We start from the raw sequence: 18,703 nt of genomic DNA, 5'->3' as shown, positions 1-18,703 counted from the left end.
TGACAAACACATTGTATTCAGATCTACTTAATTTTATCCATCATCTATATTGTCAGCTTACTCAAGTCAAAGAGAGTCTATGCAAAATCACCCCAGCATACAGAAAGTGGGGAAACATACACAACTTTGAACAAACAAAGAAACAAACACACTTTATTACAAACTCTTTGTAATAATTAGCTGCTGTATTACCTCAAGACCTTTTATCCAAAGCCAAGCATCTTGCAAATTTTCCTCATTAACTTCAACAAGTTTCTCTTGCCATGCCACTGCTTGGGCACTAAATTTCACAAAGTTAAATCTCTTCTTGTGTCTCAGTTGCTCCTGCAAGAGACAGCATCTGAATTTTACCTACTGTTAAAAGAAAGAATACTTGTATCCTGAAATACTAAGTAATAGCAATTATTTTAATTATCGTATAATTAATTATATGATTGCAATAAATTATTATAACATATTAAATATGCTTATATTTTATTATTATTACAATAATATTAAATTATTTTCAAATTATGTTTATATTTTTAATATGATTATTGTAATAATATTAAAAGATATGGTGTCCAGAGAGACATACAAAGCCAGAGACATTTATTGCTTGCAACTATTAAGATTGCTTGAAATTCCCAAAGTAAGTCTCCATGTACTCATATTTCTGAAACAATTTAAACAGCAAATGTGTAGGAGGGCATGAAAGAGAGAGATGAAACCGGATATGACCAGTTGTGTAAAAAAGAGATTATCACTGCTTACCAGAGGAAATGGAAATCAGAAAGAAAGTAAGATTTAGAGGAGGAGAACAAGAATCATATAAAGAGCACTGGCAAGGACAACTAGGACAGCAGGAGAAAAGAAATAATTTGCTGAAGCTACTTTTGGACAGAAGTTATAAGTTGGGGAAGATTTGTGCAAGCAAGTACAAACTTTCAGAGCCTGAAGTCTTTGCTTCCCTTTCATCATAATTTTTGTGCAGGTTCCTGTGAAACCTTCTGGCACAGTATCTAATATATTTCTAGTGCTGATCTGCTTAGAGGACCACAAGATACTATGTCCTATGACTTGAGCACTTAGCTCAAAAATGTCTCTGTCACAGTTTCAATTTTTTTAGTCCTACTAATGATTGCTATCAATGCCAGACTGAATTTTCATCTCAGTTACTTCTCTTAGGACAAAAGAAATTTAAAACTAATCATGTCTCTGAAATATTAATTAAGCTTAGGTGACATCATTGCAGACCTCTAACCCTAGACAAGACAATCCTTTCTTAGGTGTGTCTCCCAGTACTCACAGCTTTTGAGGTACTCCTGCACTTTGCCAGTCCCTGTGCAAAGTTCTGAGTCACTGTAAAATGCAAGAAGTCCAAAACATTCTACACCCTCTACTGTAGAAGCATGAAAGTGAATCTAGAACACTCATTACAAATCACAACAAGCCAATGGAATTGAATGACATTGCTTAAAAGTGAAAACGAAAATGCCAAAAGGCGTTTCATTGCATAGCTTGTTTTTGGTTTGGCTTTTTTAATTGTTGTTGTTGTTTGTTTTTTAGTTTGCTTGTTTTTCTTTTCTTCAGAAATGAGGTGGCTTGAGGGAAAGAATGACTTAAGCAATTTTAATTTTTAGTATTTTCTCTTGCTTTTTTCAAATAGTTGTATAAATGAGGGGAAAATATAAATTCTTAATTAAAAAATGAGCGCATGAAGAAAAATCTAAATATTTTTATAAAGCTGCTGTTTTCAAAAAAATTTTTCAAAATAAAGAAAAAGTGGAGTAACAACTATCCAGAAAAGATCAGTTTACTCTAAAATGTTCCTCAGCCTTCAGAGTCATCCCTTTATCATACCTGCATTAGCTGAAATATTTTTTCCTTCACTAGTGGCAGCTTGTTTTTCATAGACTGGGATGTATCAATAAGAATACAGATATCATCTTCAAACACATTCCCAAAAAGCCCTCTGCTTCCTTGTTGAAGCCACTTAATCCTGGGAGAGGAAAAAAAAAATCAAAACCTGTTCTGTAACATCTTTGGAGCTCTGTGTATCAGAATCTGAAAGGTAGGATCTTTTTGTCACTGCCGTACTTCTTATTCTCTTTCCCAAAGGACCTGTTAGTAGTGACTGTCAGAAGCCCTTGATGAATCAGTCCCCTGTCCCTACTTCACAAGACAGTTTTAGTTTTTTATTAATTTTTTATTTCAATAGAAAACAATACAACACCTTTCTAAAGTCAGTTATCAGGTAGTTTGGGCTAGGAAATCCAACGTGGAAGCAACATGTAACAACGTGGAAGTAACATGTAACCATGGTCCCTGTATCTGTTTTCCAGACTCATCTCAGAAAATCATTTAAGTCTATATTACTATGGCTCCCTTCTCAGGAAACCACTTGAGAATCTCTTCTCCAAGGAACTTAAGCACTTCAAAGAGCCTTCATATAACACAGATGCTTCAATGGTTTGTGGACCTTGAGCCTTAAATACAGAGTTTGATTTACATTTTAAAAAGGACTAGAATGTGCCAGTCAGTTAAATACATGCATACATACTGTTCTGCACAAGAACATTTCCTCAGTAATGGATGCAGCAAGTCCAAATCTGATTTCCCTTGAGAGTAATAAAATACTTATCTACACTGAAACAGAGACATTTAACACATGGAATGGCATGGCCCTGGGAAAAATATTCATCTCCACAGAAGATTTCAGAAAAATTATAACATGGAAATATAAGGATACTGCTACAGTAGCAACTGATTTATATTTTGTCATTAGTCATTTCACCCAAAGTGTTTGATGAGGTCTACCAAGACTTTTTAACATTCAGATGAAACATTCAAAACAGCAATCTTGACCTGGATTTCAAAAATTCATACTCACCAAAACTGCTTATCTCAAATTTTCCTTTGATAGTATGTAAATGTTATCCTAAATACAGTAAGATGAAGATAAACTAGAAGTAAGATGAAGATAAACTAGAAGGAATAACACAACCATGTTTGACCTTGCTAAATATAATCAGATTGTTATATTTTTGGTAGGGAAGGAGAAATAAAATGAAAAATGCACCAATAAAATAAAGGTTCGCATCCTTCTTTTTTCAGCGAGGCATCTTGTTGTCCTAATATACAAACCAGAGGGCAACATTTTTTTTCTGTTCTACAATAGGTTTTCCTTAGACTACCGATTATTTTGTGGATGTCATACAAAACCTGTGTCCATATGGCTGCGGAAATGTAAATTACACATGTGATCATGTGCATTACTGACTCTGATCTAGACTGTTCAAACTTGTCTTCAACACAAAATTGCCAAAAGGGCAGATAACCACCATCAGCACAGGCACAAGCTAAGCTGTGCTTCTTGGTGTCACAAGGGATCCTAGGTACACAGGATGAACGTTTACTAAGTTTTATTGATGGTTCTTGAAGTTGTCTGCCACCTTATAGTCCCAATACTTTTTGGCACTTTTAGCAGTAATTCAAAAATGTGCAAACTGACTTTCACACCTGTGTTTCAGAAGGAGAACAAAAGTTCAAAATCTTCATCAGTTTTCTTCTATGGCTACTAAGAAACCCAACATACAAGATTCTGATTTAAATAGACTTCTGGCTTAGTACTGCTGCTGTCAGTTTACCAACCACTTCAACTTATTATGACAGTAAATGTCAAACTTTTCAACAGTCATGTAAAGAGATCAAACTGATTTTATGTGGAAGAACACAAACCTTCCTTCCACTTGTCTGAGAGCTGTCCTCATTTTCTCTTTGTACTGCTTATACTTTTCTGTAGTAACATGTACATGAACTACAGATCCATCTTTCCAGAGGGTATGTACAAACTTGTCACAGTATCTTGCATGAATTATCTTCCTCTTTGTCTCCTACAAAAAAGAAAAACACATTTCATGTGAAAAACATACTATTTTGCAGTGCCTTTAATATTTGGGGAATAAACTTCAAAGATACATGCTTGTTGCACATGAACAGGAGTAGAAATAAGCATGAGATATGGTGTTCACAGAATTTGCTCCTAGAAAGATTCAATAGAAAGTGGTTTTATTCTTGCAGCTAGTAAAAACCAGAAGCTTACCAAACAGTCAATAGTAAAGCTTGAGAAAAACAAATAGAAGACTAATTAATCCAAATTTTCTTAACAAACTAGAGGACACTGCAGCATCTGAGACTAACACATCTTCTAAAGATAACATGAAATCTTTGTCCCAGCCCACAGAAATACAAAGAAAACCAAGGCATTGATTAAGCCAGTCCTGATTCTTCCTTTTAGAATATATGTGAACCAGCAAGAAGTCCTTAAAGCAGTCATTCTCAAAAAGCTCTTTGAGACATTGTTATTCTGTCTCAATAATTAATAATCTGATTTTAACAAAAAATACAAAACAACAATGCTATACACTATATTATCAATTTATCCATCAACCAAGTTTTCAAGCTTTAAAAGAAAAAACAAACAACTCATAGGACATGAGGGAAAAGGAACAATACTCACAGCATCAGTTTGTGAACATTCATCCTCTGCTTTAGTGTTTATGTCAACAGGTCCATTTACATGCTGAAAAACACTATCAGCAAGTGCATCATACAGTGTGAGTTTCTGAGCTTTCAAGCCATACGTCTGCAACCACTTCTCAGAAGTCAAATATTCATCAGTTATATGTTTTGATAATGGATGATCACCTTTGTCTGCTAATAAAGAAAATAAACAAACAAAATCTCCTATATAACATGGCTCATTTTGGATAAGCTATTGTCAAAACCAGACTGATACTGGAATCAACATTTTCAAACTTGCTCTACTTGCTCTGACAGCATTGGAGTGAACAGATATTTCTGAGTGATTTTTAATAGTCTGTACTTTGGTTGTAGGGTTTTTTCTTATCAGAAAACTCACTGCAACACATTTCTTTGTAATTGGAAGAAAACCACCAGAAGACAGGGAGCAAAGACAATAAATAGTGAGAGGATCAACATTTAAAACAAATTTTCTTAGTAGCTGAATTACAAAATGCCAGAAAGTAATCCTGAATAAGATGTCTAACTTCAAGGAGATTCATTTGAGAAAATGAGACAACTGAAGATATAATTGAAAATGCAGTCAAGACAATAACATTAATCTGTTTAGAGATGGCTATTTAAAGTAAAAGACAAACTACAATGTCATACTGTTTCACAGATTTTCTAAGGACTATCTTAAGGTAGGGACCTGCACAACTCTGGACACCAGTATACAGATAACACAAATAAAACAATAGGATTCAGGATTCCCCACTGACTCATCACTATCCCAATAAATCACACCTAGACCAAATGACAATGCAGTGGGTCCCACAGCAGGGTGGATTTATTCTGTCACACTTTAATTTTGGTGGACCAAGGTGGTATAAATGTCTACTCAGTTTAGATGCAGCTACAATGACCACAGTAGTGAGATCCTGAGCCTGTAAATAAACCTCTGGAGGCATCTACTGCCCTTACACACACAGAGATCAGCCAACATCAGGGCAGGTGCACAATCAGAGCCTGTTCATGTGGAAAACTTTGCTTTATGATTACTTGTGGTTCTTAGAACAACAAGTGTTGCAAATGTGCTCACACAGGTTTGAAAAGAAAACTGTTGTTTTCTTTATTCCACATGCTTTACATAGAGCATCCCCATTTTTGCAGGACTGAGTAGCCTCTCACTGTCCCTTGTTAAAGCCTTCCAGAACAGAACCTCAGAAACCAGCTACGCTTCTGTCTCCAACAGGGTTTAATCCAATCAATATGCACAGAACAACAAATGAGTCATGTTCTTGGCCAGACATAATGGCAGAAACCATGGACTGAATGAACAAATGTAGGTATTCCTCTATGTTTCTTAAGACAGGAGTTGTCAGAGTCCTTATTCTGAATTGTTTTCAGATCTCTGCCCTTGACAAAAATGCAAACCCCCTGCTTCTTCCCTTTATGTGGAATGAACTAGCTACCAGGCTGGAGGCTATCCCAAGAAGACTGTGATAGGAGAAGGATAAGGTATTTCCTCAGTATTGTGTAGAAAAAATGGAAGATTTACTGGTTCAGGCAGACAGGAAGAGATCACAAAAAACCCCCCAAATAATTTCCATAACCTAAAATCCAGGTAACTTCTAAACCTAGTCACTGGTAAACTAAAAATGGTGTGTTTTAGCCTGAGCTGTTAAAGTTTAACAAGTTTAAGCCATAGTAAACAGAGACTTGGAAAGTTTTAAGCAATCCTAAGTTCAGATAACTATTATAGTGCTATATAGACATATAGGTGCTATACCCTGTAAACAGACATTTTGGAGAAAATCATCCCCAAACCAATGTGCAATCAAAACTGTTCACAAAAAGATGCTGATCATTAATACAATGGTAGCTGTCTTGAAAGAAACATAAATAATACCATCTTGAGAAGCAGACTGGTCAGATTCTGGTAACATTTCCTGAACTTGTCTCACTGTACTCCTGGCTTCCTCCAGCTCCTTCCAGATCAAAAACACATCTTCACAGACACCAGCTACTGCAAGAGAAATAACAAACAGAACTTCACATTTTTATATAATTTCAGTTATTTGTAACTCCTCAATCACAACAAAGTCATTGGTATACCCAGATCTTGCCATATAACCTTGTTTTCTTGAGATCCCGTTGCAATGAAAAATGCTGTTCCCTGACAGACTTCAAAAAAAAAGACTCAAACCTGGCTCCAGGATATGAGAGGTGTTTAGTATATTGGAGCTAACCTCCAAATCTGGCCACAGATTGTTCCCACAGTGGAAGCAAATACTTTTTAACACTCTTGGAAAATAATAAGGAAAATCCACAATGAAATTCACTTGCTGCCCCCTGGACTTCATTGGAAAACTTGGCTCCAAAGAGTAAACCCACTTTTGACATTTTAAAGAGAAGACAATTTTGACTCTTCCCATATCCTAAAGTACATTATTAATTTTATTTAAATCTTCTTTCCCTGATGACTATCTAATGAAATTTTGCTAAAGATAAATTTATTTTCCTCCCAACAATCTTCAACAGTCATAAACAAATGTTACCAAAAAAAATTTACTACCAAGCTGTATTTTCAAAAAGAATTAGAAAGATACAAAGCTGGAATTGAGACAAGGTTTTCTCAATTTCAACAGATATGTCTTTCTTGATGAAAATAATAAAATATTTATTTATTTCATAAAATAAACTACTAAAATTGAGACACCTTGTATACCTAAGCAGTAGGACTGCTATTAAAAATGTGTAAATTAAGCTACTCTCAGAGTTTAAACTGCAATACTGGACAATGCAGAGAAACCGTGTGCACTGTTACAGTAAAAACCTAAAAGAAACTGAATCATCAGCAATACTAACCACAAATGCAGGTTACGAACTATTGCAGATCACAACCTATTAATAAATTGCATGTAGAAATGCTGAACAAGGCAAACTATATCTTACCATCCAGTGGTTCAGCTAATATTCAGTGATGGTTCACTGTATGAAAGGTAAGATCGAAAATTTATCTACAAAAGTAGGCTGACAGTTCTTTGATAAACTTTCTGAAAGAAATAATACCAATACTAAAAATACTAAAATTATACAAATAATAACTCGATTTTAATTGTGAAATGCTTTCAGTTTCCAACAAGTATTTTGAATTGTGCTATTGTACACTGCCATCTCCTGGGACCTTCCTGCATTTCAAAACATCTGTTGCAGCCATTAGGAAAAAGATCAACATCTCCCAAATCACAAAAAGCTTCAGTAAGGCAGATAATTCCACAACATAAAACACAAAAGGGAGAAAAAAAAACCCCACAGTCTGTAATCATTACCTGCTAAACTTAAGAAAAATACTCCCTTCAAATATTTCAGAAAGAATTTAACTTTTATTTTATAAGCAATCTCTCCCCAGAAATGCAAACACATGCATTCACACCATACATGAACGTAGTGCTAAGTTTAAGGCTGTTAAGAATGCAGTTCCAGTGGTGCTGTCTCCAAATAAATCTTGATATCCTCCACAAGCTGTCAATTACTGTCATCCAGATTTAATTTTATGAACATGTTAACATTTTAAAATATTTTTAATAATTTGAAAATATTTAAAGAAATATTTAAAGAAACTTAACTACCTCTAAATCAATAACAATTATATCATTGCATTGCTTCCTTTCCCCTTAAGTTGATGCTATGGACTTATCAGTTTTACAGGATTATTGTTACTGTCCCCATTAAGATAGGTGAATTGAATTGGTATTACATGAGAAGATATTTTTTCCTCATTTATGCTTGTAGCACAGCATGCCTTTCAAAGCAAGTGTGCTTGATGTCATTTGCTACACAGGACAAATGCAGGCACCAAGAACTATACATTGTAAAATTCCAGCTGCTCAAAACCTTTTTTCCAACAACATTTTTCTAGGATTCAACTGGGACAGAAGTTTGCAAGCAGTGATATCCATAGCAGCTTTCTCTCTCTACACAGGAAGCTCAACTGCGCCTCTGCCTCAGTCTCTTTTCCCCTACAGCTAAGGAGTGGCCTGTGTCTTTCAAAATGGAACCCCCAAAATCAAAACCTACATGCAAAGCAGCACATCTTCTGGATGTGGCTCTCAGCTGTGGCCCATCCCTCAAAGCACTTCTCTGGTAAATGACCAAAAAAGCATGCACCTCACTTTGTTTAAATTCCCTCTGCTCACACCTCAGATGTGCCATTTTTGGGGGACCACCAACCAAAGAAAGTCACCCCTCTGGAGGGTGCAGTTCATAACCACTCCAAGCCATTGTCTCTTGTACACATTCAGGCACTCATGTCCCAGGAATAATCTTGTCTTAAAAAATTACTTTATCCAGGGAGAGAAAGGGCCCTCCTGGCTCCCCCTGCCATGAAGCACCTTCCCAGCTGCTCTGGGTGGCAGTGTAAGAGCCAGACCTCTGGGGACCCCTCAGTTCTGATTCAAAACCCGCCCCACTGCAATGGCAGGAGGGTGGCCACCTGTCACACACAAGAGGACTGGCCTGAACACCCTGCTGCACATGTCCAGCCTGGGCCAAGCGCAGTCAGCTTCCCTTGGCTCTCCCCAAAGCCATCCTGACCCTGCAGAGCACCTCACCCTTGGTAATGCTCCAGGAGTGCCCTGCCCGCAGGTAAAGGCGTTTCTGCTCTGCATAAGGGAGGGTCTAGGAAAGAGGAAGAGGATGAGGAAGGTTGTGGGGAGAGCCTGTGGCAAGGGGCAGAAGCATTTTGCTGACACCCACGAACTGAGAAGCAAGATGTTAGACCTAAGCAAAAACACAGCCACACTTGCACGTGTACACGGAAACTCATAACTGCCCTCATTTCCATTTCCCAGTTATTTAACTGGCAGACAATCTCAAAAGAAGCAGCTTTTCCACATGTACCTCCCCACAAACAAACTCACCCGGTTTTACAAGTCACTGTAACCAATATGATCTCCATACTGCTAATGAAATAATCCTGCTTTGAAAAAAAAAAACCAAAAAACAAAAAACCTACAAAATATCCAAAATACCTACAAGATCTTTGAAACAGGAAGCAAATACCAATACAAAAGCAAATCATGGAAAACAGAAGCATTTCTTACTTGTCTGAATATCTGACTTAAACCGTGGAAGCAAGTAAATCCAAATATAATGAAATAGGATCTATCTGAAAATGAATTTGCTGGCAAGGGAAGATGGGGAAATTGATTTTCTTCACTGCCAGTCCCTTTCTCAGCCTCCACGTGGCAGCAGCACACAGCAATATACCCTTAAGCATCGATTTTAAAAATCTCCACTTAGAGGGGGATGAATGAAAGCACAAAGAAGCGTAAGAGGGTAGTCCACAGCTTTTACCTGCATACCTGCCAGGTTAAACAGCACTGCAACTGATTGCAGCCCAATCCTGCCCTTTTTCCACTGGGCAAATGGACAAAGCAAATGAACTTTGTATCCCATGTGGTATCACAGAACAGCTATCTGCATCATTCTCTACACATTAGCAAAGAGATTTGCTAGGCCAAGGTTAGGCTGCTAAAACTAGACAAAGCACATGCAAGAAAAAAGCAGAGGCAATAATCTTCGCTACAGCTTCTAGGAAAAGTAGCTACTCTTCAGTCATTACTCTGGCTCTCCAAAGGAAGGGTTCAATCTTTCTCACGTCAGTGTACATAAACAGCACAGAGTTCATTGACTTCAATGTCATACAGGAGAATGACGCTCTTACACTTTCCTTTTTTACACACAATAACCTGAAATATTCCCTATCATATTTCCCCAAATGTGAAAAATCAAGCACACTTAAGAACAGAGCCTTATATTGTTCACAAGGAGGTCAGACAATTTGGATTTATCACATCAGTAAAATCCAGATTTCAGTCAATTTGCATTTTCTCCACATTTGCCAGCTCATCTATTCCACCACACAGAAACCACTACACAGAAATTTACTGTTTCTGTGTCAGCCACCAAGGACCCTCTATTCATTTTAGGATCTAGTTCAAAGCACTGTTGCTTTTCAAGCACTATGTAGCACTTATCACCCTGTTACTCCAAGCAGATGACACAAATGTGTCCTTTTTCAGAAAGACATCTTTTCTTCACAGCTTCCACCATTCCTTGCCCTCTATGTCTTCGACTTCCAACTTAAATGCTACTTCCTTTCCACTTATAATTTTAACTACATAACAAGATTGCTTAATTCTACAGCTTTTTACAGATGAATAAACTGCACAAAGAATGTAGGCAGAAGTGATAACAGGAAAATTAGTGCTGGATGAGGAGATATAATCACATTGGTGAAATAAGGCTTTATGTAAAAGCATTTCTCTGCCAGAAGTAAATCTGAGGCTGCCAGCAAAAGGACCTTAATTCTTTAATGAGTTACACCTGTTTTGATCCTGAGTACCCACTCAAAATGAGTGTCAAAAAATTGTTAGTTTATCACACTAGCTTTCTAAATGTCTACTCAAGATGCAAAAGAGGGGAGAATTGAGCTCTTATCTAAAATTTTAAATAGTTCTGACTTGTTTTGTTAAGCAGACGAAAAGGAATCACCATAAAGATATCCAGTATTTGCAAAATGCTGATATTCAGTGGATACCCAGAAACTATCAGATGTTGCTAAAACAGCTTTTCCAGTCCATATAACATGGTTATGAGTTTCACCCTCCAGCTGTCGCATTTGTGGTGCAAAAAGGAGCATAATCAAAATATTCCTGTGCCTCCCTTAAGTTTTTAGAAACATCACATTTGGAGGATTAAATCTCTGGTTCATTCTCTATTTATTTCCTTACGTAGTTTATGCCACATATCCAAGAACCAGTTTCAGAGCCCATTAGTGAGTAATCGACACTTTTATTTTTATTGCCTTATTACTACGCCCTTGAAGGAGTCTCTGAAACAAGAGAAATCAGACACAGACCAGAATAATGTCTTCAATGTGTTTTCTTTTCTGAAAGGACTTAAGATTCTGCATATGACTGAAACACTCCAATTGGCTGCCAGTGATGTCACGGCTGTGCTTGTAATACTCAGTAAATGCAGAAAGCTAATTGTGTTCCTTTTTAATGTGTAAATTCTACTCCATAATAGCAATAAGACACAACTGACAATGCACTTCTAGGGGATTACTGCCCTTTTGAGTGATTAAAGCTATTCAGCCTTCAGCTTTAGAAACAGTGGTGAGGAAGTAATTTCAGTCATATAGGAGCTCTAGGCTCATCTATTGAAACAGGCTGACTGCCCCAGGGGAAGAGGGAGGCAGCTCCTCCCATGCACACCCCCAAATGTGGTACAGCAAGAAAGCACTCACAGCAGACTGAAGGCAATCATTATACTGCTCTGCATTAGTATGAAACAACAGCATTTAGAAGCAGACTCTGCTGTTGGTTTCTAAACTCTGCATGGGTGAGCCATGAGTGTCCTTTCATGACTCAAAAAAGCAGGTGATAACTCACTCCTTTATTTCTGCCCCCCACAATGGTTCTTTCTCTTGTGCTGTAATAATCATGGTCCTAGTGAAGGATAGATTAGTATGCAAGAAACTTCATTACGACCCAAATATGGGCCACTCAGTCCAAGACTGACAAACAGCCTTACATGAGACACCAAATCCACCTTATGCCATACATTCCCTAACAGTGAGGATAACATTGTTCCACCTTTGGGGGAACACTAATGCCCCTAGCACAAAGGCAGAGAAGGGGGTAGGTGTGTCGAGCCACTAGACTAAAGACATCTTAAGATTTCTGATGCCTAAAAGAAATATTTTTTTTAACTCTTCTGCTGAGAAAGACATCAGATTTGACACACAAAGACTCACTTCACATCACAAGCCCCTCTCCTCCCACCCTGGCTGAAACCACAGTCCAGTCCCCCACTGAACACTTACCCAGAGGAAGTAGCACTGTGACTAATATGAAACACATTGAGCTTTCTGCCCAGCTCCACCCACCAGTGAAACTGTTTAGTTTGGTTGTTTCCTCCTGGTATTTTTTCTATCAATCCACCCACCACCACTTTGCATTGCCTTCTTTATGGTCATTTTACTGTGCTTTTTGCCTTTGTGACAAATTCTTGGGACAAGCAAGTAAGCCTTATGTTGATTTAATCCCCTTATATTACCAATGAACTTGGCCTATACTGATGTTGGCTGTTGTATCATATGGTCTGCCACACCATTCCTCTTCCTTTTAACCATTTCTCCATACATTTCCACAAGGTCACTGGCATAAGCACACAAGTACCATTCTTCATATTCCTGAATAAATTATATTCTCCCTTTTTTCACTTTTCTTTCATTCTCACATGCACATCCTCTACTCTCTTCATTTTTCTCTTTTCCTTGCCCTCTCCTTCCCACACAGAGAAATTTCCATTTCCAGAGCAGTCCTGTCCTCACCCCACCCACACCTACAGGTTTCTTCTGATTTTATATTCATCAAGTTCCTCAACAACATTTCTATTCTGACATGTTCCTGATAATATCAGTGGAATCTTGGGGTTTATATTGTCTACCTAGTGGCCTTCTCCCTTTCACTTTTCCAGAGTTCAAGGCAATTAATCCTTTTCCATCCTCTTCATATTTTAGTTCAGGTCCAGTAGCATCTCTACAGTTATTCTTCTCAGCAAAAGCATGGAATCTGTAATAAAAAATGAGTTTCAACCAGTACACAAAATACATAAATATTTCTCTAATTTTAAAGAGGTGTTTTTCATACACACAACTACAGAATTATATCTAAAGCTTCCACTACAATAAGATTATATTAATTAAGATTAATATTTTCAAGCTTTTTATATACATTTATGTACTTTCTGAAGTCTTCTCATGTAGAATATTCTTTCTTTTTGATACTACTAACTGCAAAGCACCTTACTCTTCAATTTCCTGGAAATTTATTTTTAATTAATGCTTTTAAGAGGCTGAGCAGGCATGTAATTTGAGATGTCTGAGATGACACTAACACCTTTTTATCAGATTATCCTCCCAGTTGAAAGCCTAGCAGGAACATTTATTTCATTATGGACATACAAATCAGGATGACAAGCAGACTTTATTTATCCTCATTGTCAAAACAGAGAAGCTCTCAGAGCAGGAGAAAGATGCATTTCTAAAACAGAAGTACACTAGAAACAGGTTCAAGGCATGAAAAGCCCATGAACTTGGCTGTTCCTGTGGGAAAGCTGACTTAAACTTATACACAGTTGTTGGGCAATCATCCACCAGCAAGTTATTATCAGGCACTGTAAGTCTGCACAAAAGCTAGACTCATGCAAAAAGATGACAGTGAGAATAGTATCAAACAAAAAAAATCCTCTTAGCTCCCTGCCACAACCCTTTTTGCCTCTGTCTATATCATACAATAAACAATCACTTTCCTTTAATAAAGAAGGTATAAACACTGCCAAAAGAAAATGAGGGATAGTGACTGGCAATGTATCTGGTACCATAGAGGTACCATGCTTCTAAAATGACCACAATCATTTTAAACACACATCAGACCAGAGCAAACATAACACTTTCCCAGTCTTGTTTTTGGCAGACTCTCCCATCTCCTAAAAGCTATTTCTAAACACAGATGGCTACAAAAGAGCTAAGCAGCTGTCATCTTACCAATTGCTCTGCTGTCATTTGGGAGATTTCTACTGTTGGAGGGCTTCCCACTCTTGCACAAACAACAGTGAAACAGAAAAAGCTAGCAGCAATTTCACAAGTCTGAAAGTGTATGGTGACTTCTGTTAAGCAGAGAAACACCTACTGACTCCTGTTGAGCATGAGTTTGGTCTTGTGGGTCTTGTATTTGTTCATTTGTTTTCCTTATTTTGATAACAGAATCAAGATTTAAGTAATCTTATTCATTTCTACTAAAGGCTGATTCTCACCATATGGCTGATTCCCAGGAAAAGCAGACAAAAGGCATGTGGAATATATTAATTTTCACCAACCATACCAAAAGGATGCTAGAGAGCATGTTACAGAATTGCTTTTCCACACAACCAGGCTTGAAGAATAACACCCCATCATTTTTCTGTTATTCCATGAGCTGTTCATTTAGGACAGGCATCTCCTTTTCAGTACTTGTCTCTACGGCACTTAACCCAACAAAACTCTAGCTCTTTTTCTGGTGCTTGTGGATAGTAATGTAATGCTTTGTACTAATGTACAAAGCAACACAACAAAAGTTTATTTCAGTTTATGCTGTGACCATTTCCCCTGAACAGATTTTTTCAGACTTCAAGAGAGAGGCAGATGACAGATGATTTTGGGCATAAAAAGTGAATAGCCTTTCTGCAAGCCAGTGAGAACATATGCAGAAAAAAATCTGGACTGTTTAAGAAGGGCCTGCATTGTCATATATCTTAAGACTATTTCCATATACCCAGATCACTTACTGAACGGCTTTGTCTCATTTTCCTCATGAGTTACACTCAGGTATGTCCCAATATCACTTCTAACAGCAAAGAACTTCATGAATACTGTCATCTTTACTGTCCTTCTTTGTCATACCTGCCAGAGGCCAAGTGGCTCAACTCCTTCAGAAAAATAATAGTTTCATCTTCCCTAGCATTGAAAGACACCATGTTGACTGGACAGGAGACATCTGAAACTTTCTCAAGGAGTAGCTGCTTTGTGTTCACTGGAACATCCCCCACAACAAAGTAATAAACAGCTTCAACCTGTCATTAAACAGAAAAAAAAGGTAATTGGAAGACACAGTTTTACATAAATGACTGATACTTACTCAAGCACTGTCCTGTCCTCAGCAGGAAAATTTGGTAAAAATGATGCACTACTTGGGCTATAAGATTTTCAGACCTTTGGTTCTTCCTCTCATTTATGCTAGTAATTCAAAGGAAGGCCACACAAAATTTCCTCAAGTGAGACAAGAGCCTATCCCACAGTCCCTGGCTCTGATTCTGCCCAATGCAAGCCTCTTTCCACAGACAACTGAAGCCAAAGAGAGGAGTAAGGAAGGACAACTGCATCATTAGTCAGAAAAAGGCTCTGTGCCATATGCCACTTTTATCAAGAGACATGCTATGTTGGTGCCTTGCCAGGGCTGAAAAGCAGGACCTTTATACCAGACATAGTTTTACTGGCAACATGTATTCTGAGGTTAGGAAAGATGGCAATCAAGGGAGGTGATTTTGCCGTTCTACTCTGCACTAGTGCAACCTTGACAGGAAGCTGTATGAGGAGTGTCTGAGGTCACCTGGTCTGTTCAGCCTGGAGAAGAGGAGACTGAGGGAAGACCTCATGGCAGTATACAACTTCCTCATGAGGGGAAGAGGAGGGGTAGGCATTGATTTCTTCTCCATTGTGACCAGTGAGGGAATGGCATGAAGCTGTGTGAGGGAAGGTTTAGGCTGGATATTAGAAAAATTTTTTACACAGATGGTGGTTGGGCATTGGAACGGTGGTCACAGCACCAAGCCTGACAGAGTTCAAGAAGCATTTGGACATCAGTCTCAGCACATGGTATGATTCTTGGGGATGGTCCTGTGCATGGCCAGGATCTGGGTTCAATGATCCTGTGGGTGCTTTCCAACCTAGCATATTCTGTGATTCTGTAATTATTTGAATGCTATTGCTGGTATTTACAGATGATTTGTATTTTTTGTACTTCCCAAGGCAGAGGGAGCTTGGCAGTTTTACTACAACCACACACACTTATATTCTGAAAATGTTATTACAAGAAGTGAGAAAGCTGGAAAAATGCCCTTTAGTTATTGCTTGAATATTACATTATGAGAGATTTTATATTACCTGCACTTATCCATGTAATGATCCTCATGGTGAGTATGTTTCTTGAATTTTCACCGTCATTAAAAATCAATGTAACAAACAGCTATCCCATGATGACTTTCAAGACAATATGCGCAGTATATCAGTTCTATATCATGGTACATACCAGCTGATAAATACCTGATAAATCATTGTTTCACTGAAAAAATACATTTGAATATACTCACCTTGGAGCCCAGTATGGAGCGGATCATTCTCAAAACTATGCTAAGGCACAGGGAAAATAAGAAGCCAACACGGTTTCACTAAGGGCAAAGTATGCCTGAAAATTTGGTAACCTTCCACAATGGAGCTACTGACCTCATCTACCTGGATTCTGTCAAGCATTTTACACTGTTCTGCAAAACACCCTTATCTCTAAATTGAAGAAACGTGGACTTGTGGATGGACCATTCTTTGGATAAGGAACTGACTGGACATTGCACTCCAGGAGTCAGGGTGAACAGCTCGATGTCCAAGTGGAATGTCCACGGCGCTCCTGAGGGGTCAGGATGGGGACTGGCGCTTTTTAACATCTCTGTTGGTGACAAGGGCAGTGAGACTGACTGTACCCTCAGCAACTTTGCCAACACCATCAAGCTGTGTGGTATCTGATGCCCTAGAGGGAAGGCATGCCATCCAGAGGGATCTGGACAGCCTTGAGACATGGAACCAAGTGAATCTCATGAAGTACAAGGCCAAGTGAAAGGTCCTGCTTCTGGGTAAGGGTAATCCCAAGTTCAAGCACAGGCTAGGAGGAGAATTGATTGAGAGCAACTCTACAGAGAAGGACTTGGGGGTATTGGTTGATGAGAAGTTCAACAGGACCCAGCAATGCATGCTTGCATCCCAGAAATCCAAGTGTATCCAAAGCTGCATCAAAATCAGCATGACTAGCAAGGCAAGGGAGGTGTGTCTGCTCCTCTACTCCACACCCATTAAACCTTTCCTGGAACACTGTGTCCAGCTCTGGGAACACCGTTATAAGAAGGCATGGATTTGCTGGAGAGAGTCTAGAGGAGAGCCACAAAGATGATCACAAGGCTGGAGTACCTTTCCTATGAAGACAGACTGAGATAGTTGGGGCTGTTCGGCCAAAGAAGAGAAGGCTCTGGGGAGACCTTATAGCACCTTCCAGGACCTAAAGGGGCCTGCATGAAAGCTGGAGAGGGACTTTTCACAAGGACAAGGAAGAATGGCCTTAAACTGAAGGATGGTAGATTTAGGTTAGATGCAAGGAAGAAATTCTTCACTATGAGGGTGTAAGGCACTGGGAACAATGGTCCAGAGAAGTCAGGAATGCCCCATCCCAGGAAGTGTTCAAGGCCAGGTTAAATGGGGCTTTGAGCTACCTGCTCTAGTGAAAAGCATCCACGCCCATGGCAAGGGTGTTGGAACTAAAAAGTGTTTAAGGTTCCTTCTAACCCAAACCATTCTGTGACTCTATGATTCTATGAATATTCTATATTTATGAATATGAATCCCAGGATATGCACTACAAAAGACAACTGTTTGAGTCTGGGATGGCACTGAGGAAATGTCTCTGCACTCACATAATTTTATGCGGTAAAGCAATGTAGTATGCAAATTCAGTATCACCTACAAGCGTGCTCATAAATTTCCACTTTTGCCTTGGATACTGATTTGTATTCCAGCTCCCTGAATAATTTCTGCATTTCAAGTGTCCTCACTCATGGACCTTTTGGCACCTTCCTCAACACTGGAAGACATCTCTCCCAAGCAGCATCCCAATTTCAGGTTGGATCAAGCAAACTAACAAAGCAGCACCTCGCCATCTTGAATTTCTCTTGGAGCTTGCAGAGGAGCCAGATGCTCCATGTGGAAGGCATGAGCCATCGTTACAGATTCCACTTATTTGGGAGCAAGCAAGACCAGGTGTCCTAGCATCACTGATAATTCTAGACAAATACTAAAGGTAAAGAGATAATGAATGTATTTTATTAAAGTACAAGATTAACAAAATACTTACTACCTTTAGAAAAATGTAGCCAGAAACAAAAAGAATGAACTCCTGCAACTATCTGTGTTTTAGTTCAGTTTTACAAAGTTCCCTGTCTACTTCCTCCAGCTAAAAAAAGTCTACCTGAGCCTGCACACAGGTCTCCCAGATGAGACCCAGTCCTTGGACAACACCGTGTTCCTACTGCTTTTGTTGAGGAGGCTCCGGGCCCAGAAGTATGCATGCAAATTTGTACAACCATTTTTCCCTGTGTTCCTTCAGATTCACATCTTCTCTCCCTCCCCTCTAAGACTGCCATTAATTCATAAACTTGATATTCAACAAGAATAGAAATTTTCACACTTTCTTCAAGGGATTCTCTGTCTGCCTCTGCAACTTTCAAAATGCTGACATTTATTGGGTATAGCTGAAACAAAACCAACCCC

At 38.6% G+C, this 18,703-nt stretch overlaps 1 protein-coding gene across 1 annotated transcript in view; it reads right to left on the bottom strand.

The window, feature by feature from the left end:
• VWA3B (von Willebrand factor A domain containing 3B) overlaps nt 1-18,703 on the bottom strand; it is a 62,005-nt gene that overhangs the window by 30,402 nt on the left and 12,900 nt on the right. The window contains 7 exon segments of the mRNA XM_030961755.1: nt 193-324; nt 1,843-1,981; nt 3,721-3,875; nt 4,502-4,698; nt 6,416-6,532; nt 13,027-13,151; nt 15,020-15,189. Coding sequence (XP_030817615.1) covers nt 193-324; nt 1,843-1,981; nt 3,721-3,875; nt 4,502-4,698; nt 6,416-6,532; nt 13,027-13,151; nt 15,020-15,189 — 1,035 coding nt within the window.

This window comes from Camarhynchus parvulus, chromosome 1 (genome assembly GCF_901933205.1).
Source record: "Camarhynchus parvulus chromosome 1, STF_HiC, whole genome shotgun sequence".
NCBI classification, from domain to species: Eukaryota; Metazoa; Chordata; class Aves; order Passeriformes; family Thraupidae; genus Camarhynchus; species Camarhynchus parvulus.
The sequence above is the reverse complement of the archived record's forward strand: the minus strand, read 5'-3'. Positions and strand labels throughout refer to the sequence as shown.